This window comes from Falco punctatus, assembly GCF_963210335.1.
Source record: "Falco punctatus genome assembly, chromosome: 20".
In the NCBI taxonomy this organism is placed as follows: domain Eukaryota; kingdom Metazoa; phylum Chordata; class Aves; order Falconiformes; family Falconidae; genus Falco; species Falco punctatus.
In genome coordinates, this window is record NC_137600.1 from 294,373 (window position 1) to 321,900 (window position 27,528).

The following is a 27,528-nucleotide window of genomic DNA, read 5'->3' on the forward strand; positions in this document are numbered from 1 at the left end:
ACTCACGGCCAGGAACTGCAGGGTGCCCTGGGCCTGCTCCTTTTGAACCAGAAATGAAAAGACAGGAGGAGAAAGGACCTGCACAAAAGCAACCCAGGGTCACCCAGTGGATTTTCAACCGATCTTTAGGTCTCGGTCAGTTCAACGCTTGAACTAATCAAGCTAATCAAGACTCTTCCATCTCACTATATTTTTAACAGGAAAAAAACCCACTATCCCAAAGTTTTCCTGTTGAAAGTTTTGATTTTGTTCTGTGTTGCAGATTTAATTCTGAGCTGCATCTGCCCAAAGTTGATTTGTGGTATTTATAGCCCTGTTTCATTCCCCTTTCTGAATTTCTTGGCCAGTTTCCATTTCCCAGGACCCAACCTGCCTCCTCTCTACCTGCACCAGTGCTGTGCTGTGGGGACTGTGGTGTCCTCAGGTCCGAGGTGGTGGGCAACGTCCAAACCATCACTATCAGTGATGGGCTGAGCCCTTCCCACGGCTCCTGGCCCTCCGGCTCTCAGGTTGGTGGGTGCTTTTGCTAATTTGGTGGAATAAATGACACCTTTGCCTCTTGTGACATTTCTCTTTTCCTTTCCAGTGCCAAGCTGGTGTGAGAAGCCACTGGGGAAGTATTTTTAGCAAACTGGAGCAGCAGCAGATGTCCATCTGCCAGTAAAGGGAAAAAGGGACCATCTCGGTGTCTTGTCCTTAAGGAAGACGGTGTCCGCATTCACCGTTGTGTGAGACGAGTGCGTGCCACGGGATGACGCTGGCATCTGTAACCCCAGCAGATGACACCTGAATCTGAGGATTCCTATTTCCATATTGGAGCTGGGCAGAACTACCAGGAAAGTACAGCCGAGTGATGCCCCCAGCTGTGGGTGCCAACAAAAGCACAGCCTCGTGCCCTTGCGTGAGCACTAGGGACACATTTGGGGCAAACACTGGCTCCTGTAACCTTGCAAAAGCTCCAGATGACTTCTGCAAACAGTGACGGTACCTCCAGCAGGAGCACAGCTTCTCCCATCCAGCTGACAGCTTAAATTCACAGCTCAGAGCATCCCAGCTGGGTAGTAGCTCCTGAAATCACTGCTCTGAGGGGTCCCGGCTAGTTGAGAGCCTTGAGCAGTGAGAGGAGCCTGCAGCAGATCCAGCTCCTGTGTACCAGCTTCTTGGCGGTCACCACCAAAGCCTCAGAGCACAAGAAATTGCCTGGAGCATCTTTATTCGCTGTCACACCCAGGACAGCCCTGAACGTGGTGGGCGTTTCCGTTCCACACACAAAACTGTTTAAAGTTCTTGCTTTCAAAGAACAAATTTGTGAACGCTGGGATAGGGCACGATTCCTCTGCAACAGCCCCCAAGAGGACCAGCCACGATGCTTTAATTAATGGCATCCTGATAGCGTGTCGTGTGGTTGTGCGAGATCCAGGACTGAGAGGATTAGAGTGTCACCAAAAACGTGCGTGGCCATCATTTGAAAAGAGGCAAAACGTAGCTTTTTTTAGAAAGGCTGTTCCAAGAAACTGGTTTTCTGCGAGGAACGTCTGGATCACATGCAGCCTCACTCTCCCCAACACCAGGAGCAGGCTGCAGACAAACAACTTCTTGAATTAGATTTCATGGGAAATTAAAGGCATGAAGAGACCTGTCACAAGAATTAAAGTCTGAACCGGAGCCAGACAGCTTCAAACAGATGTTGGACTTCAGCAGGAGAATATTTCTTTGTTTTACTCGGCATTTTCCCATACAGAAAAGGAACATCTGTTCCGATGCTTTTGCAGTGCTCCTAAAGTGAGATAGGCTTGGATTATTCCCTGCTAGAAGAGAAGCAACTGGCCACTAAAGCCCCCTTGGCTTCGCTCCTCCTAGAGAAGAGGGCAAGACCAGCTAGGTGTTGCTCCGCTTCCAAATGAACACACTGAAGCTATCGTAGCTGAACCAGGCTGATTGTGGTCGCTGTATATCCTCATGCTTGCAGCAATATGGCTGGATGAAAATGTTGCATTCAGACTGGTGAAACAATAGAAAACAGATTCCTTAGCAGGGTTTTCTTTGTCCTCTGGGAGGTGTTTCAGTAAGAGGAAAATTCTGGGGTTTGTCTTTGTTGCAGAAAAACCTGAATATCCAGTGTGTTTCTGTTTCGGCTGTTGTGTTAAGGAGGTCTGTTAGCCCCCTCCTCTTTTTTGGACAAGTTCTGGGCTAAATTTCTCACGATGCTTAATTTGCCCTCAGACCCGTGATTTGAAATCGAGCCAGGCAGCCCAGGGCGCAGAGGGGAGCCGGGCTTGGAGGTCCTGGGGAGCTCTCTAGCAGTATTCCCGTTACAAGAATTCACTTTTCAAACTTGCCACAAAAAAAAACCCAATATTGTGGCCAAAGATTCCTGGACCTGCTCGTTTGGGCTTTGCAGCCATCTCCAGTGGTGGAGGTCCACGTAAAAAGTGCTGAGAAGCAGTAGGAGGTACAGCTGGGCAGGAGAGCTGGGAGCAGCCGGGTGAATGATGAAGCTGGAATTGGGAATGGGTGTCTGCCTTCTTAGGAAATACCCCTTCAGCATCATTGCCGCCCACTCCCAGAGTGAAACGAAGTGCCAGAAGTGCCTGATGTCTCCTGGCTGGGAATATTCCAGGTGAGCAAGTACTGCAGAGCTGCACGTGGGGTGGCCGGGGAGCTGGGCTGTGTCGTGGCAGGTAGGCAACCCCAGGAACGGCGCAGGGAGCGGGGAGGATGCAGCTGTGCATCTGTCCCTGTCCAGAAACATGATGTGCAGCAAGTAGCCGTTTAAAACCTCAAGTAAAGGGTGCCATTTTTGTGAGGAGCCCAGCCTTAAACTCGCTGCAGCTATCACAGGGGTTTTATTGCCAGGAGCTGGTGAACATCTCGTTAAGAGCTTGTCAAGAGCAAACTTCTGGGAGAGCTTGCTCTGGTGTGCGGGTAGCATCTGGGAGCCAGCTTGGTGCTTTCCCCACTGTTTTTTGGAAGCGGGGTTACTTCTGTCACCTCAGTCCGCTTGCTTAATTGCAGCCATCGTGATCAAACGGCCCCCAGCCCCCTCTCCCTCCACAGCTCTGGCTATTCACTAATTGAAATGCCTAATGAGGTCCCAGGGGTCTCCTGCAGAGATGGAGCTAATTAGGGGCTCCACCACAAACCCTGCGAGCAGCAGCAAATGAAACGAAGGTTTCCTCAAACCTGCTTTTTCGCGAGGGGCCGGGGGGAGGGCACACCAGATGTCCTGTTTCCCTGCTCCGCGCTGGGGTAAGGCTGGCGCTTCGCAGACTCCAGGCTCCTGCCAAAGCAGCTGGTGCAGTGGCAGTGGCTACACTTAATACATTTTAATTAGCATCATTAAATTCTTCCATTTGCTAATTGTTTCTCCTTTTGATCCTTTATCCTGACCAGATTAGCCCTCAGGGGAAAGGGACAGGATGGGGGACGCAGACACTTCTGACAAGGTGAGGACTTTATTATCTCCAAGCGCCGGGTTGTCACCAGACCTGGGGAGACTACGCTAAAACACCCCGCTTGATGGTTGATTAAAGGCCAGATTTGTGTGTCCAGCCTGTTCTTGTCCGTCATGGCTCTTCTCAGAAAGGGTCATCCCCAAAAAGTAACATCCCACAAGGATTTATGAGAAGAGACAGTAGCAGCCTAGAAAACCAATCAAAACCTCGCTTAAGTTTGAATGTAAAGGAGTTGTTTTTCAGGCGATAAAGGACCAGCAGCTGCTATCATGTTGGGAAGCAGCTGGGTGGGACTGAAAGAGAATTTCCTCCTCCTGCTTTGCAGCAGACAGAGAAAATAATTCTCAGTCCTTCCTTTCCTCCTACCAGTCTGCAACCGCGTAATCACACTGAAGCCAGAATGAACTTCCTTGTTGTCCATGTTGATGGCAGTTTCCCGTTCCTTGGGCTGCATAGAGAGGGTGCAGCCTGCACGGAGGTTAGGTGAGGTCGCTGGTCCTGTTTATCACATTTTAGCCAAGAAAACTGTTGAAGGAAAACGAGCCTGGTGTGAGCCACCAGGCACTGAGCTGATGTCAGCCTCATACTCGGTATTTCGGGCAGAATTCTGTTCCCAGATGCATTGTTGTAAATCCAGAGGAACTTGGCCTCCGTTCAGTCACTCTTGACTTCCAGGGGTGTGAGTGAAAGCCGAACTGGCTGGGCATGAGAAATAGCCTCGTTTGTCTGTTTTAAATCTCAACAAAAGCATTGGGCCAACTGTTCTGTCTCCTTAGAAAGACAGGCATGGGCAGAACCGAGCTGCTAGGATTATTGGAATGTATTGAATTGAATAGAGGATTGGGAAAAAAAAAAACCCAAGAAAAATCAACCACATAATCCATCATGCTCTGAGGCCAAGTCAGGATTATTTCCCAAAGTATTATCGCTGTGCGGGACTCATTGGGTTTGCATGTTGAATGATGTTGTGATATTTTTCTGTGTTTTAGTGTTAAATGGACTGACTGGAGCAGTTAACGAATTCGTGATGTTATTGCAATTCCTTCTGGAGACATGCGAGACTTCACTGCTCATCTTTCAGCACCCCGCACTGCAGGATGCCACGTTACAGATGAGACAGCTCTGGAGACACCAAGCAATAGTGGGAAGCATGCATGGTCTGGAGCAGTTAAGCACCAAGCAAGTTCATCCTGGGTGGAGGTGAAGGCAAATTCATTGATCTAAAAGGAAAGAAGTGAAATGACGGGGAAGGCAGATTGGGATTGTTAGTGATAAGCCAAATTACAGAGACCTGATGGCATAATTCACGTGTCTGGAAAGCTGCTATCAAAAGCCTAGCTGGTTTGGGAAGGACAGGCAGGGAAAAAGCTGGAGATAAAACTTTTTGAAGAGTGATGTACCCCCATGTTGGCATCCCAAAACAGAGGGAGACAGACCTGTGCAAGGTCACTGGGTAGCAGTAATGAACATGAGAAAGACCCTGGAAGAACATTTGGAGCTCTTTGTTTTACTGGGATCTCCAAAAAGCCACAGCTCAGCAAACATGTGCTGGAAAAGGAATACAGGAGGAGGCAAACCCTCTGAGAAGGGCTTGGACAGTGGGTGGGGACAACTTTTGGACACAACAGATGATGTATGGCTGGAAGACAGTGACAGGTGACATCAGCCACAGCTCAAGAGCACCCAGTGCCACAGCTGCCTTGACTTGCTGCAGCAGGGTCACACTTCATGGACCTGAGGACACCAGAGCAATTGAGGAGCTCACCTACAGGCTCCAGACCCCTGCAGGTGCCCAGACTGTGGTAGGAGGATGGTAGATGGATCTGGGGATCTTTCCACATTTTTATTTCATCTGCATCAAGCACAGGTTGGTTTATATTCCAGGCAGCACAGCAGGAGGCTGGAGATGGGTAGGATTACCAGTAAGACATGATGAAATCCTTGTGTGAGTTCTGCTGACCAAGCTGGAGGATTGCCCCCGGTTTTGGGCAGTATCCTTCGAGGTGTGGAGTGTCTGGAAGAAAGCCCAGAAGAGAGCAAGGACACAACCTACAGGAAAAGATGGACATTCCATGCAGAGAAGGGAGACCTAACAGCCTTCAGTAGATAAATTATCTACAGAGGAAAGAAGTAAATAGCGCTCGGTGCCTGCGGAGAGCCAAAAGCTGAACTTCTGCCGCTGGTGGAAAGCGCTGTAGCTGCACAGGACGTGTCTTGCCTGGCCAAAAAGAAAAAGAAAAGGTTATCGGGGCTGCTGGACTGGACACGCTGTCCCGATGCGGCCGCTGTCCTCGGCAGCATTTTCGGGAAGCGATCCTGAGCCAACGGAAGGGAAACGACCCCGAGTCCTCAGCGGCTGCCCCCGCCACGGCCTGCGTGCGGGCTCGGGGCACCGGCCAGGCGGGCCGAGCGCGGCGGTGCACGGCCCAGCCCCCGGAGCGCCCCGCTTCGGGCCGCTGCCCCCCAGGCCCACCCTCGCTCCGCAGGGCCTGGAAGCAGCCCCAGACCGGGCAGGTTTTACCTCCGAACGCGGCTCGGACCGCCGGTCCGGGGCGGCCTCGCTGAGGGAGCGGCGCCCGCGGGTGCGGGCACTGGGGCGCTGGGAGCAAGCCGGGGGCGGACCCGGCGCCGATAAGCCCCGCCCCTAATTTGCATAACAAGGCCGCGTCTAACCGCTCTGCGTCCTAAGCCCCGCCCCGATTCCCTGCAGACCCCGCCCCCTCACAACAAACCCTGCCCCTCGGTAGGCCCCGCCCCCGTCCGCCCCAAGCCTCGCCCCTTCCCTCAAGGCCCGCCCACTCCTCAAGCCTTGCCCCTTCCCCTCAGCCCTGCCCCTTCCTGCGTCTCACACGCACCCGCCTCTGCGCGGCCGTTCCCGCTCCCGCGTGCCACCTACCAGCTCTCGCGATATCTCTTCCCGGAAATAGAGCACCTGTCTTACCGGAAGCGGAAGTGTGCGGGCCGGTGGGTGGCTGTGAGGGCCGTTACGCGTGGGCCGACATGCTGCTGCGGCTGCTGCTGCTCTTGGTGTTCTGCGCCGCCGCCCAGGCTGAGGGTGAGGGGCCGGCCCTGGGGTGCCCGGGGCGGGGGAGGGCAGTAAGAGGGGCTTGTGGCCGTGGGGTGCCCGGGGCGGGCGGGCTGGGCGGAACCGGTGGGCAGGGCCGCGGCGGGGGGTCCCAGATTGGGTTGCGGAGGGGGAGCGGCGGGCTGGGTGCTCGGCGGTGCCGGAGTAGCGAAGGCAGGGCAGCAGGCTCGGGCCGGGGTGGGTCTGACACGGGCGCTTGGTTTGCGGGGCTCTTCTGCTGTTGGGCCCCACCTGTGTGTGGTGTGGGTCCCGCGGAGGGGCTGAGGGGTCCCTCGGGGACTCCCTGCCGCTGGGTTGGTTCCCCCTTTGGTTCCCCGTCTCCCCTGCAGGGGCGTTTCCTTCTGCTTTTGGCAGCTGTGGGCCTGCGCTGGCTGGGTAGCTGTTTCCGACAGCCAGGCGGGCTGACCTCTGTGTGTTTGCTGACAGCTGAGGGGCAGAAACCAGAGCAAAGAGGGTCCAACAGAGCTTCAGCAGGCACTGTGGGATTCCTCCATCTGCGCACACGGAGCAGTGGGGCCATCACAGCAGATGAGCACCAGGGTACATCCAAAAAGAATGAAGGGGAGCACCCTGAATCAGATCCAAACAAGGAGGACACCAACGTGGACACAGATAACAAAGAGGCAGCAAATACGGACAAGAGGAATGCGAATGATGAAGAGATGGTGAATAAGGACCAGAAGGGCACAGATGCATCTGGCCCTGGTAGTGCCGGGGAGAAGCAAGAAGACCAGAATGGCAGCAGCGAAGGCAACGAGTCAAGTAAACAAACCAAAGAGAGCAGCAGCACTGACAATCAGCCCAGCAGCCCGAGTGGTGGCAGCACCGGTAATGAGAACAGCCACACCAATAGCCAGGGCAGTGACAACAAGGACCAGGACAATAAGGACCAGAGCAACAACCAGGAGAGTGGTGGCGACAACACAGACCAGGGCAGCAACCAGGACAGTACCAACAACAACCAGACCAACAAACAGGACGGCAGCACTGAGAACCAGGGCAGCAGTGGTCAGAACCAGGGCAGCAATGGTCAGAACGCGGGCAGCCAGCAGGAGAGCAGTGACAAGGACCAGGGCAACAAGAAGGAGGGCAATGGCGCAAACCCGGGCCAGAGCGGGGCGGGCAACGGTGCAAACCCGGGCCAGAGCGGGGCGGGCAACGGCGTGAGCAACGGCGCGAACCCAGGCCAGAGTGGGGCAGGCAACGGCGCGAACCCGGGCCAAAGTGGGGTGGGCAATGGTGGGAACCAGGGCCAGAGTGGGACGGGCAACGGCGTGAGCAATGGTGGGAACCAGGGCCAGAGTGGGGCGGGCAATGGCGTGAGCAATGGTGGAAACCAGGGCCAGAGTGGGACGGGCAACGGCGCGAACCCAGGTCAGAGTGGGGCGGGCAACGGCGTGAGCAATGGCGGGAACCAGGGCCAGAGTGGGACGGGCAACGGCGTGAGCAATGGCGGGAACCAGGGCCAGAGTGGGACGGGCAACAGCGGGAACCAGGGCCAGAGTGGGACGGGCAATGGCGCGAACCCAGGTCAGAGTGGGGCGGGCAACGGCGTGAGCAATGGCGGGAACCAGGGCCAGAGTGGGACGGGCAGTGGCGGGAACCAGGGCCAGAGTGGGACGGGCAGTGGCGGGAACCAGGGCCAGAGTGGGGCAAACAACGGCATGAACCAGGGCAACAACCAGGGTAATGAAGTGGACTCACAGGGAGATAAAACCGAATCACAACAATCAACTTCCTCCACTGCTGATGGTGATGCCGCTTCAGACAATGAAGAAAGCCCCAGAAAGGAAGAGGATGAGGCTAAAGATGGTGGTGATGCCTCCTCTGTTAATACGGAGAGAGAAAAGAGCGTTCCTGCTTCCCCCAGGGACCAGTCGGAGAACAGCCACTTCTTCGCCTATCTGGTGACCACAGCTATTATCGTTGCTGCCTTATACGTTGCGTATCACAACAAACGTAAGGTGAGTGGCTGCGCTCCTCGTCCTGGCTCCCGGCGTTGCCCCTGCGGTTTAGGATCTTTCCTTCTGCTCACTGCTGCAGACCGGGGCCATTCCCCTCGCGCTGACTCTTGTGTCTCACCAGTACCTCCCGCTTGCTGCATGGTGTGGGTTTGGTTAATATTAATTTGAGCCTTGGTCTGAGCAGCTTTGGGAGGAGCAGAGAGGGTGTTGTAACTAGGAAAGGGGTCGGGTCTCTGCAGAAATCGGGTGGCCTCAGCCCTGGTGGTTATTTTCAGCTGAGAAGGTGAAAAAGAAAATCTGTGTGAAGTTACCCTGAGTTTTCTGTTGCAGATTGCATAAGACTCATCCTTAAATAATCTTGCATGGGGGGACGCAGCTCCAATGACGTAACTGTCTTTTGCTGGGGTTTCTTTTTCCTCCTGTAAAGCTGTTTCTGAGGTAGGAGAAAGAAAACAAATTCTTACGGCTTTCTGCATGTTAGGAAGACCTCATTATGGCCTGCTTTCGATCTTAGCTGGGTTTCAGTGTTGACATTTGTTTCAAGTGCCTTTTAAGAGGAAATACAGTCACTAGAAGGAGGTAGGTGAAGCTGGTCTTTGGCCCCTTAGAAAGCACCAGTGTTTGAAGTGAGAAAAAGTTGACTTGGCAGCTGCCGTCCTGCTCACCTTGTCCCTGCTTCTCTCTCCAAAGATCATCGCTTTTGCTCTGGAAGGAAAAAGGTCGAAAAGTGGTCGACGGCCCAAATCTGGCGATTATCAGAGACTGGATCAAAAGGTAAGATCTCCCCAAAATGGGTGCTGCCTCACCCCAGGAGTTCGGCAGGCTGGGAGAAGGGGCTGCAGTGCCTTGTGTGTACCATATAATGCAATATATTGGTCTTTCGCATGAGGAAAGGTCAGAAAACCTCTACTTGGTTGGTGTTGGAAACCAGATTTTTTGTTTGTTTGTTAGTTTTTTAGCAAAACCCCTGCTCTTGGTCTAGAAACAGGGTTTTGCCAGAAAATGGGAGCAATAATACTGAGAAATTATGGTAGAGCCAACACAGGGCAGAAGTTTGAGAGTCTTGAGTTCAGGTGTGCTGAAGAATAGTTTGCCACTGACTCAAACGACTTTTTCAGAGAAGTTTTTAGCAGGAGAAGGGTAGGATTTGGGGAGAAGTCCCTTCCTTTTTCCCCTTGAAACTTTTTTCACCTGTTGTCTTTGAAGTCAGAAGTGTCTGTAAGTGTTTTCTGTCATGGGAAGAGGAGGAGATGAGGGGAGAAAATAAAACATCACCCAGAGCTGAAACTCAGCCTTTCCAGAAGGCTGTCAGCACTGGGGGGACTGTGACAATGGCCATTTTCAAACGCCATTGGGGATTTTGCCTACAGAACTCGAGGCAGCGTCGTCCGGCTCCGTTTTGGCTTCGCAGAGGCACTGTGTGCTGTTGGGAGTGCAAGCTCAGTTCTCTCCCTTCCCAAATTGCAGCCATGCCTGCCTGGGGAAGCTGTCTGAGTGCCACAGAGACAATTTGCCTGCTTGAGCTTCCCTATTAAGTCTCACCAATATTTCGGGAATTTGTTTCCCTTGCCAGGAATTCCCTGACTTGTCCCTAAGGCATGGTAAAGCAGCCAGCCAATTAGAAAGCACTTGATTTTATTTGAAAGCTCATCAGAGACACTTAGCCTGTTCAAACTCCAGTGCTTTGTCAGAGCAGAAGAGCAATGCTGAGCTTTCCAATTGTTTAAACCTTTCTTTTTGCCTTTCCAGATATAGATTCTTCCTCGGATGTTCAGCGGAATAATGACAGCCAGCGATGAAAATGCAGGAACACTGGGACGCCCCCTGACTCCCCTGCTGTAGCACTCTGAGTTCTGGCTGTGTGCCGTGTTCAGGTTTCAGACAACAGGAAAAAGGGGAAACGCTTTTAGTTTTGCACCTGCACCTTGGTAATGTTAAACTTCTCACTTCCTCAAAACGCGTTTCTCCTTTCTCAACTGCCTGAAGATGAACTGGTTTTCTGCTTGGGTATCTGGCTTCTAGCCTGTGACCCAGGAAAAGCTGGTACCCAGCACCTGACAGAACTTTTGTGTCCAAATGAAATGGAATTTGCCACCTACTGTACTGACGTCCCCTCTTGGGGGGGGGGGGGGGGGAAATTAATATATATATATATATATCCGCCTGCAAAATGAGCCATCTGACTCTTCCCCTTCCAGAGTCATAGAGCTGCCTTTGTAACCAGCACAGTCTTGCTTGAGACACAGACATTCCCCTCTTCTGTCCATTGTGTTTGGATGCTAAAGTTTGGAGCGTGACTGATTGCACTAGTTTGGAAATGATCTGCCAAGGACTCTGATTTGATTTGATTTTTTTTCCTCTGTCTGTGATGAAGAGAATGTTAGAGTTTAACATTTAGTTTCACTCTTTTGTGCACATCTTTGGAAATGCTGGAGCAGCCTTTAGCCCTTGGGTTGTAGCTTAAACTTCCTCACCCGCATCCCATGCTCTGTGTGGGTCTTTTCCCTCGTGGTTCCTAGAGTTCAGACGTTTGCACTAAAGGTGACAGCGCAGTTTGCCGTGAAGGAGGGCAGGGTAGGCTTAGAAAGCTTCGTGCCAAATTGCCGCGGTGTAGTTGTAGCAGACTTCACCTTGGAAGGTTGCTTTCCTCCCCCTTGTAAAATGCAGTTATGTGGTAATGTGAAATGTGTGGTAACCCCGAAGCGCTAGGGATGAATGAAACTTGCAGTCATTCACACCTCTTCCTCAAAAATGTGGTATTGAGGCTCTGGAGTGTTCAGCAAGCCTCCGTAAGTTGTAGAGCTCTCTGTGGCGGAGCGCTCGGTATTGGCTTTGGCTGGAGAAGTGCTGCTTTCTTGCCTGGTCGAGAGGTGACGTGGCTGCTTGTCCCCTGGGTTGCGCAAGCCTTGGCAGTGCCGCTCCTGCCGAGCGCCTCTCACCTTGGGAAACTGTTGTAGCCTGCGGTGCAGGCACCATCCTTTCTGCCTGTGAGTCACCATGGGTTGTCTGCTCCCTGAGGTCACCTCCTGAGCAGGTGACTGATGTGTGGAAGGGCTTATTGTACTGCCAGCGTGGCCTTTCCTGCTCTTCTGCAGCTCTGCCTGCCCCAGCTTTGAGAAGTTTTGTGTAGCTGAATGGTGTAACCAGCTGCTTGTCACTGAGCGCTTAAACTATGGCCTGGGGCACGCGCTGGTTATGCTTAAGGCTGCAAAATGTGTCGATTGTGAGTTTTTTATTTTTGTAGTTCTACTCCGAAGATGTTTGTTTGAGACAGGACATTTCTGGAGAGGACATGAAGTGCCTGCCCGATGTGCTTTTGTTTTTTCCAGTATGGGCAGAAAAATATTGGTATGAGACATCTAGAGCTCTTCACGTGGGTACCCGTCTACGCCCAAAGCTCCTGCCAGCCGTACGTGAGTCACCCTCTCCGTGCACTTGCTGACTGACTGCACAGGAAGTATCCTGGCCGGGTTAACTTCCCTCCAGCTGGCCACAAAAGCAACTCGTGGGATGAGGCCAGTCTTTTTCCGGCCTTCCTGAGGTTGTGAACAATTGGTAGTCTGCCCTGTGGTTGCTAAAGATAGTCACATTTGACAAGGGCAAAGACGCTTCCTTGTCTGGACGTGAAAGCTGTAGCTGTATTGGTGGGGTTTAAGAGGTGAGAAGGGGCTTGACCCTCTCCTAAAAGAAAAATATTTTTTTTTTCTTTTTTTTTTTTCTTTCTTCTTTTTTTCTGCCTGTTAGCAAGCACAAAGAGCAGGAGAAAGTCCCTCTTTTGCTTTAAATAGCTTTCCAGGTTTCCGTAGTGAACTTTTCTGATGCTGAAAGTACTTGCAGAAGCTATTCTGGAGAATGAGAGTGTGAGGTGGAGGGAAGAGAAAGGAAAACAAGTCTGGGAACGTAACCCTTGGGGGAAATGTGCCTTCTGAAAAGGGTGGGAACTCCTGCAACAAGACTCCACTGTTCCAGAGATCCCGTAGGATAAGTCTAAGGCTCACTGTTGTGTGGCTGATTTATGGACAGGATGCGGGGTGGGAGATGGTGGCTTTTGTTTAATGACAGCGGGGAAAAAACCCTCGTATTCCAACATGTGAGGTACCATGTGCTTCTGAGCTGCGCATTCCTGGATTTTTAAGACTGTGTGCGCTGTTTTCTGGCTTTGTCCTATTTTTTTTAATTGAAAAATAATCTACAAAGGGTTTTTTTTCACCATCTGCTTGCTTTTCTGTCCCATGAGCTTTTTCAAATGCCTTTTTGGTCCTCTGTTGTTCCAATTTGTGTTGGGAATCCCACCCCCGTTACCAGCAGTTCGCCATTAACAGCAAGCCAAAGCGAGTGAGGTCTGTGGAGAGCAGGACCATAGTACCTCAAACATCTCGATGGTCGGATGGGACTGAGCACGAGCTCGTTCGTCAGGTTAATGAGGACATACGTCACGTCGCTGTTGGTTCGCTGGGTGCCCAGCGTGGCTCCAGCACAACAGAAATGCCCCGTGCCCGGGAAGTGCAGGGTCGGGGGACACGCAGAGCTCGCACCAGGCTAAACTGGGGGGACCCCTCCTTAAATCCCCCCCCCCGCCCCTGCAGTTACCAAGGGCAGTGTGTTTCTGGCAGCAGTTGCTGTAATTGTCTGAGCTGCGTGAAACCTCTGGGAATGATTCCCGGTTTGTTGACTTTTATGGTATTTAAATTTATGCAGTGTGTTTCAAACGGGTCAAAGGTGCACGTAACCTTTTCCCTTTGGACACACTGTGTTTTTTGAACAGACGGTATCTGTCGGTATGTCAATTTTTTGCCAGATGTTACTACTTTTAGGCCAGCTGCCTCACCAGTTTGAATCAGCAAATGGTTTGTTTTCTGCTGCAGTGAAATGCAACTTGCTTTGAAGGATCAGAATTTTTATATTTCTTTGTACTATTTTTTTCCTGTGTGGTGAAATCAATAAATTAATTTTAAAAAAAGCATTGGGTTTTCACCTCTCTTGGGGTTGGTTATTTTTTTTTTGGTGGGTTCTTTGCATGGTCTCCTTTGAAACCTGGCAACAATGGTGCAGGGTAGTTCCTCTTTGTGCAGAAAGGAAAAAAAGTGGCTATAACAAAAGTAATGCTCTTTGAAATGAATGGTTTGTGTTCAAAGCTTTTCATGCTTGATTTGCACATGCAAACTCACCCCTCGAGTGACCAACTAACCTTGCAGCCGGAAGGAGCCAAGACAGGTTTCAGCTGAGAGCGAGTCTGAAAAGTTTCCAGTCTGCCTCCCGACCCCAGACAGTCCCTCCTACACCTGGTAGCGAGGACCTGACCTTAAAATGGAATTTGAACTGCCTTTCTAAGGGCTCGGCTGCGGGTCTCCCCCTGCAGGGAGGCTCAGAGGAGGATGAGGAGGATGCAGCCATGATCCCAGCGCTGCCTGGCTCCTCTGAGCAGCAGAGACTGGAAAAAGCGCCTGGAGTTCTGCTCCTGCTCCCCCAGGGATGCTGCTCCCCAATCGGCCGTGGCAAGGGGAAGGCAAGGTGCCATGGTCAGCGGCAGATCTACCAAGGGCACTTCTGGGTAGCGTTTACTGCTGCTTCCTGTAGTAAATGGAAGAAACTTTCTCCTTTCCCCCACTTCTTCCCTAAAAGGAGAAAATCCACCGTCCTGCACTCTCCTCCAGCTTGGCCGGCCACCAGCTGCCTGGCAGTCAGTGCAGGGGATGGGCTAGGAAAAAGGGACGAGCACTTGTTTTCCTGTTGACAGGGTTGCTGAGAACTTGGGGGAGGAAAAAAGGGGTGGAAATGGCGGATTAAAATGAAAACCCTCCATCCGCCTGCACATGGGGTTGTCAGATGGAGTGCTCATCCAAGTCTTCCTATGAGGAGACCAAAGCTCTGCTCTGCTGTGGGTCTGGAGAAACAAGAATTACTGAATTGTGCTCTGGGAGCTCTTTGAACCCCTTACCTGCATCCACCCTGACCTGAGAGTGCCGTAAAAGTCTCTAAACTATTTTATTCCTACAGGTAGAGTGAACGGAGTGGGGAAGGAAGAACCTGCAGGTCCCTTAAGAGAGAAGCAGTGGCACGGGCTGCCCATCACACGTGCCAGGACACGGTGAGTGCCGAGCGTGGGTTGGGCCGGGGTAGCTGCACCACACACCTACCTGTAAGTTGAAGTCCAGGAGTTGAAAAAGTGCCAAATGAAACCAAAATTATCTACCACCTGGGCTGGGCTCTGCTTAGTGGAGCTGAATTGCTCAGGGCTGCGCTGAGAAATACCTGTGTGGGCAGGGTTTATCTGGGAGGCCCTTGGGGCAGAGGTGGCACAGGCTTAATGCATGAGCGCAGGGCGAAACTCGGCGTGCCTTGGTGGGGGTCTTCGCCCCTGCAGCCCCTCCCTGCTCCTGTGGCTGTATGAGGACTGGTCCCCCATCTCGTGGCCCGGGGATGTCTGTGCGTTCAGCACAGGAGCCTGTGCAGGTTTTTATATTAACGTGGCTTTTGTGCTTTTTCTTGGTACCAAAACGCCAACAGGGGATGAGGAACCTGGGCAAATACGTCAGGTCCGTGAATGGTCCTGGCCCATCCATCCCACCCACTCGCATCTGACTGGAGCTTTTCCCCTCTCCCCTTGCTCACCGGAGAAGGAAGCTTGCAGAGACCCAGTGATCCTTTGTGAACTTAGAGACCTATCTGGAGCAAATCTTGCCAGATCCACTCCCTGACCTCTGCTCCAGGTCCTCAGTTAACCCACCAACCTGCAAGTCCTGGTGACCACCTATATTTATTTTTTCTTTAAAGCTTAAACAGCCTCATGAACGAACAGCTGGAACATGAGGTGATCTTACAGCAGGGCAGCAATATTTTCATTATGGGTAGGGCACCAGCCAAGTAAACACATCAGCTTTGTCTCCGTAAAACAGAAGTCCATGGCCTGTGAAGGTTTGTTTAGATTATTAAAAAAAAAAAAAAAAAAAAAAACCAACAAAATGGTTGAGATTACATTTGCAAGGTGGGAGCTCTTTTGTGTAAGAAAATCGGGGTGGGAAGCAGTTTTACGTCCCCTCCGGAGCTGTGGGGGTCACAGCGTGCTGCTGTAGGGCGCTGGGTATCGCTGCACAGTCGTGTGCAGAAGGTCCTGCAGCAGGATTTGCCCCAGCGGCACTTGGCTTGACAAAACCTCCCCCCAGGGAGCTCTGGCACATCCCAGGCTGAGCCATTCCCTTTGCAGAGGGGATTTCTGTTGGTTTTCTTGTAACTCGTCCTTTTTTCTCCATGCGTGACAGGGGACTTGGCAGCTCTTTGCCCCACGGGCTTTTCTGCAGAGCCAGCAGTTCTCAGACACCGTCTGCCTCCTCTGCGATGGGTGCTGAGAAGGGGAAGACCTCCTGCAGCAGGTTGGTGATGAAGCAGGGCATCTCCTTGCACCCCTGGTAGGTGCCCCTGGCCTGGCAGCAAAACGCCACCTCCCAGTTGATGCGGGTCATGAGGCGGTTGAGGGCCAGGTGACGTTCCTCTCCCTCCAGGACCTTGAGCAGGGCCTGCAGGAACATGGATCCGAAGGCATTGACGAAGGCCACGTACCCTGCGGGGTGTAAGGGAAGGAGAGCGGCGTTGGCTGTGCCGTGGCCCTGCGACAGGCCGGCGTCGGCTTGTCAGGGGCTCTCCCTTACCTGGGCTGCACGCGAACATCACGACGGTTTGGGGAGGGATGGAGACGCAGGCTGAGAAGCAATCTGGCTTGCTCTGTGGCGCAGGATTCCCGCTGTCACACTCCACTACCACCCCGCGGTCAAACTCTGTTCCCCGGCAAGCCTGTGGGCAAGAACGGCTGCTGGGAGCTTCCCCCTGCTCTGCTCTCTCTTTTGCCGGCCGGCAAGCCGAAAGCTCCTGGGCTCTTTAGGGGCTCCCTGGGGACCTATAGCCCCCCCCCAAGTCAAGCCTGCAAGCCACCCCACGGTGCAGAGCCCCTCCCAGCTCCTGTTCCCCAAGTCCTACAGCCCCACATCGTTCCTCTCCCATCTCCGTTCTCTTCCCTTCTCATCCGGCGCCGCTCAGCATTGCCGAGCCTCTCTTGCGACAGGCCTGGAGATGGGGCTCCCTCCCCTCTTCCCTGCCGGTTTCTTATGAGGCTGGTTCCCCTTCTCTTTGTGTTTTCCCCTCCCCTCCGCGGTAAATGCGATGCTGCACATGGAACCCAGAAATACGCCTGGAAACCCAAGTCCACTGGGAAAGTGCTGGCAGAGACGCCACCGGGAGCGCAGCCCATGGGCAGCGCAGGTCGTGCACGGTCCTGTGCTCTGCGTGATGGTTTGCTCTGCCTTGCCCAGATGGAGCGTGGGGCTCGTGCTGGGGAGGCACTGGCACTGCTGAGGCTGCTCTGGGGGCACGTTTCACCCCTGCCTGGAGCCACCTCTGCTGTGACATGTTGGTTGGGACCAGACCAAAGGCAGCAACGGACACGTCCCAGCATCAGGGGAGAGGGGAGCCTGCCGTCCCCTCTCGCTGTGGAAATTCCCCGCCAAATGCCAGCGGTGAATCCTTGCTCAGGATGTGGCCTGCAGGGATGCGAGCAGAGGGGCTGCGACACCCCGGCTCGGAACAGCCCGGAGGGGCAGGCAGAGGCCACCGGGAGCCGCGGGGACCTGAGCCGTGGTGATACCAAGGGGAAGCAGCCCTTCTCTCCCAGCCTGGGCTTGGGCACCCTCAGCCCTGCGGTGTTTGCTCTACAAGGAGAGCACCCACCAGCTCAAGCGCAAGCTTTGTCCACCAGTCGAGGTGTCCAGACCAGTCTCTGGGATTTCTGGCTTGTCCTGGGGGTGTCCCCGGCTGTCACTGCTTCCTGAAGAGCAGCCAAGCCCTTTACCAGCAGGAAACAAATGCCACAATCGATTTAGACTTGCTTTCAGGTGAAAAGCTATCTGTATACTTGCATAACGTTTGCTGAGCGCGCACTCTCTGCTGGTGTCCGTCCAGTTCCTGAATTATTTGTTTGTTCAGTGATCTAATCCTCCCTGTCGGAGCAGTTAACGCGTACTTCCAGGGCTCCTGGCCAGCAAGGGCATGCTCACGTCCCCTCTGCTTTGCTGCTTGGGAACCAGCCCTGGGCTTTATTTCTTTTCCCTACTACATCACCAGTTGCCATCTGGGCTTCTCCCACCCAGCCCTACCCCAGGGGTTTGCTGTGCCCCGATGTTCACGGTGATGGGATCTGAGGGCAGCTTTTCACGAGTCATCTATATCCTGGTGGTGTGCAGGAGGAATATTTGATCCCAGCAATGTCACTATCACGGCAAACAACTTGGTTTCAGCCCATGTAGTCCAGAGGGTACAAACCACTGGGAGAAACACTCCTGTCCAGAGACACTGGGAAAAAAACGAGGCTGGTTCCTGAAGAAGGGACATGTGGATGGGTGGTGGCAGGCTGGGAGAGGACTGTTCGCAGTGAGCCACAAGGCTTCCAAACCAGTGAAAGCGGGACAAAAGAAGGTTGGAGGGTTCTGGTGGGAAGCTGAGCAGCCAAGAAAGGACCAAGCTCCCACATGGATGTACCGAAATCCATTGGGAACAGATTTATCCTGGCAGCAGCCTTAAGCCTCGTGCTTGTGCCAGTCTAATTCTGCACGAACTTAGCAAAAAGGGGATCAAGTTATCATCCAGGGGCTGTGTTACCTGGATAAAGAAGATTTTGGGTATTTTGGTGAGCACCGGGCACCTCTCTGAGGATAAAGTCTGGAAAACCTGGGTCAGCTTAACTGGTTCCATGTCACAGCCGAATATGACCCCCTCCTCTCCGTGGCTGGAGATGATGCTCACAAAGTACTCTCCATGTTCGCAGCAGCGCTCTGCAACGACACGGCCACGCTGATGCCTTTGTGCCTCAGCTCAGCGTGTCCTGGAGGATACTTGGACCAGGAGGTAGGGAATGGGAGATAGCTGGGCTTGGAGGGGGTTAGGGTTTGGCAGGGGGATGCATACCTTGCTGGTAAAGGTCATTTATCTCCTTGGCTGTCTTGTTGTGCACCAGCTTCACCTTGTAGTTGAGCCGTGAGAGTATCCTAGAAAGCTTCTCCGCTTCTCTCTTGGCTCCTTTCCGGGTCCCAAGCACCACATCATGGTCACTGCTGCAGAAATTGCTGTTGACGATGATGAGAGCCCGGCTTTGCCTTGGCTGGGACATACTGGGATGTCCCCTCGGAGGGGTAAGTGGTCTCCAAACCCTGCACCATGCAGGCAGGGAGCTCTGGCTTGTCTAGGAGTGAGCCCTGATGCTCCTTCAGGAAGTCCAGGAGAGCATATCCTGCTCTGCCGGCTGACTCAGCACCAACGTGGCCAATTGTCAAGGGCAAGGCAGGAGCGGTGCCCTGTTACCTGCCGAGGGAGCGAGATGGCACCCGGCCATGAGCCGTGGGGTGGGACAGGGACAGGGCTCGTCCCTGGCTTTGGTGGGCACCGCTGGCTGCCAGAGGGCAGGGCTGGCACCATCCAGCCCAGGGCTTACGGTGCTGTGTGAGGAGGGGGGGAAAGGATTGCTTTCTCCGAGGGGATGGTGGTGGCATTGGAGAGGGGTGGGGGGTGGAAATGCCTGCTTGGCAGGCGACACCAAGCAGCCAGGCAGTCCCTCCCTGCCTTTCTCACCCTGCCTTTGTTTCCCCCAAAGCCCGGCAATCCCTGCTCCCCATCGCTGACCGCGGGGAGAACAGCCCCATCCAGCCTCCCCGCGAGCTCCCAGCCGGGCTTCTCGGGCAGTGCTGCTTGTGCCTCCCCTGCCTGCTCCCGGGGAGCAGGAGCCACTTGCCAGCCGGTTTTATTCATTGGGTTACCCCTTTGTGGCATTTCTGTGGTTATTCCTCCCCAAAACAGTCTTGTGCTGGTGCAGGATACGTCCCCAGCAACATGCTCACAAGGACGGGTCTCGGCTACTTCCCTGCACTCCTTCCCTTCCTCAGCTTGCCAACCTGGTGTCGAAAATCTGCCCGCGGGAGCCACCCGAACCCCCGCCCTGCTGATCCCACATCACAAGGTGCAAATCACAAGATGGTTATTATTATTTTATTTATTTCTGATCTCACGTGCTTCCTTTCCCCTTTGGAGAGGACTTTGATCGTGTTCCCGAGCTTTTCCCAGCAGACTTGTTTTGATTGCAGAAGGAGCGGGTGTTTGCAGCATCGCCCGCCGCTGGGCGATGCTGGGGGTAGAGCAGCACCGAAACGCCATTGGTGCCGCGGGGCTGGGGGCTGCATCGCGGGGCTGGGGGCTGCATCGCCATCCTGCCGCTGTGCTGCAGCAAGGCATGACGCGGAAAGCGCCACAGGGCAAGCGAGTGCTCTGTTAAAGAGCTTTAAAATTAAAGGGCTTAAATCCCTTCATGCCTGGCCTTGGCACGTGAGAAGGACCTGCTTGCTCCACTGCCCCGTGGAGGCAGGAGCCGGCTCCTTCCCGAAGGACCGTGTCTGTGAGCCTCCGCCAGGCGCCTTCGTTAAAACAGCGATGGGGCTTAGGCTGGCCTGATCTCCCCTCGCTGAAATGCAGCCAGTGCCCGTCCAGCGGCTGGCAGGGCTTTGCCAAACCCGCCCGGTGCTGCCTGGGCAAGCCGCGGCACAGCAACGTCACGGGGTGGTGCTGCTGCCTCTGCCACCCTGGTGCTGCCACGTCCCACAGGAGCTTCAGCAGTCCTGGGGCGCTTGTCAGCCCCGTGAAGCTTTATCAGCCCGACTTGGCATGAAAGCTGCCACCTGGAAGGGGGAAAGCATCCCCGGTGGGGGCTCGCTCCTGATGGGTCTGGGGTTGCCACTGGAGGCTGATGCTCTTCCAGTGGTTCATGCGGCTCTCAGACACTGGTGGGGCTGAAGCAGCCGTGGGTGTTGCTCGTGGAAGCTGGTGGGTCTTGCCTTCTGGTGCAGCCCGTCTTTTTGGGTTGCCTTGCCTTCCCTCCTGGCCACTGCTGCACATGGCAGCTCTGGGAGACCCTCCCCCCTATGCTGGGAGAAGGGGGTTTGCCTCCCGGCGGGTGGTCAGGGCTGGCTTTTACTCGCTGGTGGTGGATGCAGGGGGGGGGGGAGGTGAACTCCAGGTGGGTGAGTGCGAGGCAAGCTGGCTGGAAACGGGAACAGCATCTTCCTGGGCTGGAATCCTTTGGCTTTGCGTTAGAGAAGGATGTGCTGTGGGTGATCGACAGCTGAAAATAAGGTGCTTGGGGAGGGAAACAGAGGTCCTGGCCGGTGGGACAAACAGGCATTAGTCCTCCTTCTTGCTGTTGGTGGCCTGCGTGCGCTTTTTCAGGCGTGCCAGGTCAACGTACAGGTTGCGCTTGAGGATGGCGCTGGCACAGATGAGGGCTCCTTGCAGGGCTCCCACGAAGCCGCCCAGGCACAAATCCTGCCCTGGAGAAGACAGCAGGAGGCAGTGATGGCAGTGGCCGTGGTCTCCCGCGAGCAGCTGATGCTCTCCATCCCCAAGTGACCATCAGTGCTGTTTTGGGCATCCTCATCCCCAGCCACCATCCACCTTCCAGCTGCCCCCACGCCACCCCTGGGGCTTGGTTTGAACACACAGACCCCTCCCTATTTGACACCTTCCTTCTCCCCAGCAGGGAAAAGGCCTCACCCTGCTCTAAATACCCAGCTAAATAATCAGCGTTGGCTGGGGAGACGGTGGCCGGCGGCTGGAGGAGGCACAGCCCTTTCCTCCTCCCGCTGGAACCGTGCAAGTCCACTTGGACGTGCTCCAGTGGCCCTCGTGTCACCCCATGGCACAGCAGCGGTTTGTCCCCTTATTTCATTGCAGGACTGAAGGTTTCCTCCCCCCATATCCTGCTGCCCCAGTGGTGGCCTGGTGTGAGGACGTGGTGTCTGGCCTGGTGGCCGTGGTACCTGTCAGGTAGAGGTTGGGGACGGCCGTCTGCGCCCTGATGGCGGCGATGGCCTCAGCCTGCAGGCGGGCGATGCTGTGTTCAGAGCCGTAGAATTCCCCCTTGGGGCTGGCGATGTAGTGCTGGTTGGTGAGGGGCGTCCCACCGGCGATGTACTCAATCTGCAGGGACAACGCGGTCTGGAGGGGCTCAGCATGACGGTGCGGGGCATCTCGTGCTCCAGAAAGCTTTTTGTGGGGTAGGGGCTGGGAGGGGTTTCCTTGCAGCCCCTTGCGTGGTGGTTCTGGCCAGGTTTGGCCCCAGGGTGGTCTAGGGGACCATCATCCCCACCGGGGACCATGCGTAGTCAGGAGGCAGCGGGGATGGGCTGGCGCCATGCTGCCCAGCTGGACCTGATGTCCAGACCCAGCTCCGACAACTGCAGGATGGGGCTGGGTGGAGACAACCCCAGAGAGGAGCTGGAGGAACCGTGAACCCCGGGACTCCTCACCCTGTCCTCGACGCGAGGGTAGAGCTTGAAGACAGTCTGCATGATGGCATCCACAAAGGTCTTCTTCAAATCCTCGTAATCATCGCCCCGCTTATTGACCTGCTTGTCCTTCCACTCCTCGAACCACTCGTATTTGGCGAAGGTCACAATGGCCAGCGTGGATTTACCTGCAGCAGGACAGGGCTGGGGCCGCTGTCCCTCGGCCAGCCCTTATGCCACCGCGTCGCTGCCACAAACCCAGCCCTCCCCAGGCAAACACCTGGCACATCCCCAGGTCCTTGCGATCCGAAATCCTTCGGCCCATCAGCCTGACGACCACTTTCCACGAGCAACCCGCCCAGCAGCTTTAGCTGTAGCTGTTTTAGGAGAAACCCCTCGCTCGCAGTCACCGAACCCCAGCAAGAAGAGCTTTGGAGCCACTCGTGTTTGCGGCTGGGCTCCAGCCTTTACCTGGGTGCCTCATCTCCCAGGTGGGGTCCTTGGCTGATGGGCAGGTGACAAACAGGAGAGGGATGTTCTTGGCAGCTTCTTCTCTGGAAGAAGCCAAGTAGCGATTCATTCTGTGGAGAGATGCGAGGGTCTGAGGTGGGTTTCAGTGCAAACTTGCCCCCGAATGCTCCTTAGGGCCAAATCCCCACGCAGCCCGGATCTGCCAAGAGCGCTTTTCGAGTCACCACCCAGGAATTTCATGTCCTTACGCTTAATAAAGCGTGTCTAAGGCGAAGCCAAACCTACATTTCATCCAGGTCGTTTCCTGGGTACATGTAGTAGTTGGTGGGCTCCAGCCCCAGCTCATCCCTCGAGCCGTTAAGACCCACGAAGACGGTGAAGCCCCCTTCGCCGTGTGTCACCATACGAAGCTGGGACTGGATCTCTGCGATATGGAGGGAAGAAGGGTAAAATCAGTATTTTCTGGGAGCCTCAGCTACAGAGAAGCGGTTCCTCCTAGGAGCAGCCTCACTTATATCTGCGTTGCTCCCATGTTGACTTATAAAACCGATTGATCTGGAAAGACCTTGTGTGTGCTCAAGGGGTGGGACGGCAGCTCTAAGGCAGGCAGGGAACGCTTCAGTGCTTTGGCTCGAGCTTTTCCTGGGTTTAGTGACTTTCTTGGATTTAAATCTCTACTCTGCAGACATTGAAGTTAGACCAGGACCATGTTGTTGCCTGGAAAGCTCCCTCCCACCCGTGCCCCCCTCCCCCCCACCCGTGCCCCCCTCCCCCCCACCCGTGCCCCTTCCAAAGCAGCAGGAAGATTTTGTGGCAGCGCCAAACCCAACTTTAAGTGGATATTTCACCAACTTTGACAGGTTTTGGGGCACTACACTGTGGGTTTTAGGGAAACCAAGCAGCAAGCCCAGGCTTTCCTAACTCTGGCCAGTTTTGGTAAATTAATTTAGGCTTGATTAAAAGCCCTGCAAGGAAACGTACGGCCAGGGATGGCATTTCGAATGCTGCGACATAAAAACGATAAGAAATAATTATAAAGCTGCTTTCGGAGGTGGCTCGGAGGGGGATTAAGGCTGTAACCCCAATGAAACCCAGCACTGTGGTTTTACCAGGCAAAGCCTGCGCCTCTGCTGGCAGGAGCCGTTCGTAGGTGTTGAAGATCCCGGCATCCGAGATGATAACGGGAGCGAAGATGTTCACCAGATCTTGGCCCTTCTTGACGCTGACGCCTGGATGGGAAGGGCGAGGAGGGGAGGGATGGCTCTGGTTGAACGCAGCGCCACGGCAGGGAGCAGCCACGTGTGCCGCGTCCCGTGCCGGCACTCACCGCAAGCTTTGCCCTGGGAGTCCAGCAGGATCCTCTGCACCGGCGCCTTTCCCAGCACGTTGCCTCCAGCTTTCCGGATAACGGCAATGGTGTGGAAGGCGATTTCCCCGGCCCCCCCTTTGGGGTACCACGCGCCATTGAGGAAGTGGTTCACCAGGATGCTGTGCATGGAGAAGCTGGCCTTGGAGGGGAGCACACCTGCAAAAAGGGGCAGCGCAAGACAAGTTTGTGCCAAATCGTGGTTTTGTGGCTTATCCTAATGTTTCTTAGGATGAGGAACGCCCCATCCTCGGCTGGATGTGATGGACGTGAGGAAGGACGGATCCGGGTGAGAAACGATGGTTCATGGGTACCTGGAGGAGCAAGGGGGGGGGGGTGGCCTCGTGGCTCTTTTGCAACTCAGGCTGCACCCACCGAACTGGCCGAGTCACTGAGGGCCACGGGCAAACCCCCGGGGAAGGTAGGAGGAGGGGAAGGGGAAGGGTGAAAGGGTTGTGGCGAGGCCAGGGTGGTGGGTGTCAGCATGAGGTTAAGAGTGGGTGGATGTTCCCTTGCGTAAGAGGAGTGACGCAGCCACGCCGTGAAACCAAAGGATGCAGAGGGAAAGAGATGAAGGTGAGCAACGGGAACGTGGGGACAACCAGCTGCTGGCTTGGGGGCAAGGATGGTGGCAGAGCATCCATGCACTCAGCACCCCTCACCCACACACGGCAACAGCCATCACCCTTACAAAAGCAAAGAAAAAAGGGGGTTCTTGCATATTTCTTTTTTCTAAAGGGTTTAAATTCACCCCCATGGTGCCCTGGAGCCTCCTGGCCACCTACCGTAGGTGGGGAAGATGTAGCTGAAGACAGCCCTGAGCTCACGGTTGGCGGTGAGACCATCCACCACGTCCCTCACGCTGCGGGACGCCAGCTGGCAGAAGGGGCTGAGCCACGGCAGCAGCCCCGAGCGGCACAGCAGCGCGGCCAGCATCCATGGAACCATCTTCAAGACACCCAGCAGCACAGTGCCTCGGCTGACGCTCTGCGGGAGAGGAGGCTGGTGCTGAGCATCCGCCGCTGGGGGGGCTGCGGGCAGCCCCAGGGTGGGCTCCAAAGATGCTCAGAAGCAGCTTTTCCCCTTAAATCCACTGCTGGGCTGGTGGGGAGGCAGCAGCATCTCTGAAGCGCTGCAGCCCAGGGAGCAGCGGGCACAGACAGTGCTCGCTCCCCCAAAAAGCTCCCCTGCGGTCGAGGTATCAGAGCATAATTAGTGTTAATTCAGCACTATTTTGATAAGGATTGCAATCACCCTACTGGCTGGGAGGTCCCGGAGCATCATCCCACAGCACCCAGGGGGGTTGTCGGGGCCCATGGGGGTCCCAGCACATCCCGTGGGGCCACGAGCATCCTTGGGGAGCAGGGTTAAAGCTCCAGGTGTGATGCTGGGGGGTTGAGGCAGAAAAAGGAGATTTTTTTTATGTGTTTCCCAGAACTTTTGGGGCCGAGTGGGGGTGGGTTGTGCAACGCTGTTATTCTCTGCAATTGCCCAATATCTGGGTGTTGGGTGTTGGGTGGGGGGGCGGGAGCGGAATTTTCCTTCTTTGCGTGACCCCGCAGAGAGGGACCAGAGCCAAAAAAATCTCCCCATCCCACCCCCATAGCGAAGCCAAAACCCCCTCTACCTTCACCAGCCGCTGGAACTCATCGATAGCGGCCGCCTCCCCAGGAAACTGCTCCTTCAAGCCTTTGAAATATTCCTCCTTCCCTGCGTAGATGCGGTATGTCCTGCCACCGCTGGGCTCCCCCAGAACCACGGCGTCGTAGAGGGCTGGCAGCGGAGCCCACTCCAGCTGCCCCTCCGTCAGCTGCTCCACCAGGAAGCGGACGGTGGAGCCCTCCTCCATCTGCCCCACGTAGTGGATACCTAGAAGACATATTTTTCGTTTGTTTGGGGTTTTTTTTCCCCATTTTTTTCTACCTCATCACACTCCTGGGAGGCACAGGACTCTCTTTTATTCCTCCAGCCCCACCCCAGTGGCTCTGTACAGAAGGGAGAGGGAAAAACTGGGAAACACCCACTCCCGCTTTAGGTCAAAGGGAAAACCGAGCACCCACTGTCATGTTTTTAAGCAGCTTTTATAAATTCTGTTACATGCTGATAATTTTCCTTTCTAAATTGTTGTAAATAATTAATCCTGTGTGGTTCGAGGGCTGGATGGGGCTGGACTTTGTCTTGCTGGAAGGCGTTTGCCAGGTGGGATGTGCCCTGAGGTGATGGCCCCGCATGGGGAATTCTGGGGGGGGAATTCTGCGGGGGCTGAGCTGGGCGTGGGGAAGGGTCCCAGGTGCCGGTTACAGCCAGGGGGGGGGGGGTGTGACCAGCCGCACCCCACCCTCCAGCGGGAGGGTTTTGGGATGAGGGAGGGCGCGCGCTCCCGCATCGCTCGTGTGGATAAAAGCACTTGTGTAACCCAGGGTGGGTGCTGGGGGCACCCAGCCTGGGTCCCCATGAGTGTCCCTCACCCACCCTGCAGCTGAGCCACCCCACCCCCACCTTGAGCCAGGGGTGAATGTGGGACCCCAAATGCCGCAGGGAACGTACCGGTGTCAAACTCGAAGCCCTTCTCGCTGAAGGTGTGGCAGCAGCCCCCCAGCTTGCCGTGCTGCTCCAGCACCAGCACCCGCTTGCCCACTTTCGCCAGCAGCGCGGCAGCTGCCAGGCCCCCGATGCCGCTGCCCACCACGATGGCATCGAGCCCCTCGGGGACTTTATCTGCTGAGAAAACTGGGGGGGGGGGGGGGGGAGGGGTGCAGCATCCTCAGCGGTGGGATGTGGCACCCCCCTGCAGGTGTGTGTGGTACCCAGCGGGTGACCCCCAAAACTTCGCCGGGGGGATGTTGTGCTGGAGGGGTGATGCCACCTCACTGGGTGATGCCACGCTGGGGGTACATGTCACTTTGGGGGGGTCATGCTGCCCCAGTGGGTGATACTGGCAGGGGGGCGTGATGGCACCCTGAGGGGCAACGCTGGCTGGGGGAGGCAGTGATAGCACCCTGGGGGGCAATGCCAGCCTGGGGAGTGATGCTGGCCGGGTGGGCAGCGATGGCACCCTGAGGAGTGATGAAACCCTGGGGCATGATGCCGGCTCGGGGGTGGTGAGGGCACCCTGGGAGGCGACACCAGCCGGGGGAGTGGCGGCACCCTGTGGGGGTCATGTCACCCCGGGACTAATGCTATATGAGGGCAAGGGGGGGTGACAGCACCCCAGGGGGCAATGCCATCCTGGGGGGGGTGATGTCACCCCGGGGGGTGATGCTGGCCGGGGGCGATGCCGGCCGGGGGGGTACGGGCGCCCGGGGGTCTTGAGGGCATCCAAGGGGCGATGGCAGCCAGGGGGGTGAGGGCACCCCGGGGGGGCTTGAGGGCACCCGGGGGGGTGAGGGCACCCGAGGGCGATGCCGGTCCCCGGTCCCGCGGGGGCGCGCACAGCCCCGTACCTGGCTTGAGCACGGTCCTGCGCGCAGCCTTGTCGGTGACGAGCGGGGCGGGGGGGCGGCGGGTGTCGGCGGCGAAGGGGCTGGGGCCGCTGCCCGCGCCCCACAGGAACAGCCCGAGCAGCAGCAGCAGCAGCAGCAGGAGAGCGAGGAAGAGCAGCGCGTACGGCCACATGCTGCCCGCGTCTGGCGCCGCGGCCAGCAGCAGCCCCGCCCCCCGGGCAGCCCCGCCCCCCGGGCAGCCCCGCCCCCCCGGGCAGCCCCGCCCCCGGGCAGCTCCGCCCCCTCGAACAGCCCCGCCCTGGGCCCGCCTCTCCGGCCCGGCCCCGGCCCCGCACCCGCCCCTCCGGCAGCGGGGGGCACCGGGCACTGGGCGGCGGTATCGGGCACTTGGGGTTAGCAACGGGGGCTGGTCCCGTGAACCGGGAGCCGGC

The 27,528-nt window shown here is 55.7% G+C and overlaps 3 protein-coding genes and 1 long non-coding RNA gene across 5 annotated transcripts; 1 reads left to right on the plus strand and 3 right to left on the minus strand.

Moving 5' to 3' along the window:
* Positions 1-4,942: 4,942 nt before the first annotated feature.
* LOC308055899 lies at positions 4,943-6,345 on the minus strand. Its single transcript, XR_013924635.1, has 2 exons — positions 5,977-6,345; positions 4,943-5,673 (listed from the first exon to the last, which is right to left on the minus strand). It is a non-coding gene; the product is annotated as an uncharacterized lncRNA (long non-coding RNA).
* Positions 6,346-6,352: 7 nt separating this feature from the next.
* Positions 6,353-12,585, plus strand: TGOLN2 (trans-golgi network protein 2). 2 transcript variants are annotated; one of them, XM_080370489.1, is made up of 5 exons: positions 6,353-6,510; positions 6,967-7,869; positions 7,915-8,504; positions 9,195-9,278; positions 10,254-12,585. In XM_080370489.1, exons 1-5 carry the CDS (start codon positions 6,456-6,458, stop codon positions 10,257-10,259), a joined length of 1,638 nt encoding a protein of 545 aa, XP_080226615.1. In that variant the 5' UTR covers positions 6,353-6,455; the 3' UTR covers positions 10,260-12,585. The 2 variants fall into 2 exon arrangements, with proteins under 2 accessions (XP_080226615.1, XP_080226614.1); XM_080370488.1 differs by having other exon boundaries at positions 6,967-8,504.
* A 3,114-nt stretch (positions 12,586-15,699) lies between these two features.
* Positions 15,700-19,378, minus strand: LOC308055834 (caspase-3-like). Its single transcript, XM_080370355.1, has 4 exons — positions 18,456-19,378; positions 18,061-18,322; positions 16,151-16,374; positions 15,700-16,062 (listed from the first exon to the last, which is right to left on the minus strand). The coding sequence occupies exons 1-4, from the start codon at positions 18,655-18,657 to the stop codon at positions 15,815-15,817; spliced, it is 936 nt and encodes a 311-aa protein (XP_080226481.1). The 5' UTR covers positions 18,658-19,378; the 3' UTR covers positions 15,700-15,814.
* Positions 19,379-19,515: 137 nt separating this feature from the next.
* On the minus strand, positions 19,516-27,286 carry RETSAT (retinol saturase). Its single transcript, XM_080370487.1, has 11 exons — positions 27,098-27,286; positions 26,202-26,384; positions 25,282-25,523; positions 24,440-24,641; positions 23,616-23,813; positions 23,398-23,517; positions 22,574-22,712; positions 22,289-22,398; positions 21,839-22,005; positions 21,350-21,509; positions 19,516-20,860 (listed from the first exon to the last, which is right to left on the minus strand). Exons 1-11 carry the CDS (start codon positions 27,267-27,269, stop codon positions 20,715-20,717), a joined length of 1,839 nt encoding a protein of 612 aa, XP_080226613.1. The 5' UTR covers positions 27,270-27,286; the 3' UTR covers positions 19,516-20,714.
* Between the last annotated feature and the right edge of the window lie 242 nt (positions 27,287-27,528).

Excerpts from the sequence above, each read along its gene's own strand:
- TGOLN2 (XM_080370488.1), top strand. The coding sequence starts at position 6,456 with ATGCTGCTGCGGCTGCTGCTGCTCTTGGTGTTCTGCGCCGCCGCCCAG. Across the intron at positions 6,511-6,966 it reads CGCCGCCGCCCAGGCTGAGG|CTGAGGGGCAGAAACCAGAG; the intron begins GTGAGGGGCCGG and ends GTTTGCTGACAG. Across the intron at positions 8,505-9,194 it reads CGTATCACAACAAACGTAAG|ATCATCGCTTTTGCTCTGGA; the intron begins GTGAGTGGCTGC and ends CTCTCTCCAAAG.
- LOC308055834 (XM_080370355.1), bottom strand. The coding sequence starts at position 18,657 with ATGTCCCAGCCAAGGCAAAGCCGGGCTCTCATCATCGTCAACAGCAAT. Across the intron at positions 16,375-18,060 it reads GCACGAGGCTTAAGGCTGCT|AGCCCAGGAGCTTTCGGCTT; the intron begins GCCAGGATAAAT and ends GAGCCCCTAAAG. Across the intron at positions 16,063-16,150 it reads GATGTTCGCGTGCAGCCCAG|GGTACGTGGCCTTCGTCAAT; the intron begins GTAAGGGAGAGC and ends TACACCCCGCAG.
- RETSAT (XM_080370487.1), bottom strand. The coding sequence starts at position 27,269 with ATGTGGCCGTACGCGCTGCTCTTCCTCGCTCTCCTGCTGCTGCTGCTG. Across the intron at positions 24,642-25,281 it reads AGTTCCAGCGGCTGGTGAAG|AGCGTCAGCCGAGGCACTGT; the intron begins GTAGAGGGGGTT and ends CCTCTCCCGCAG. Across the intron at positions 23,814-24,439 it reads CTACATCTTCCCCACCTACG|GTGTGCTCCCCTCCAAGGCC; the intron begins GTAGGTGGCCAG and ends CCCTTTTTGCAG.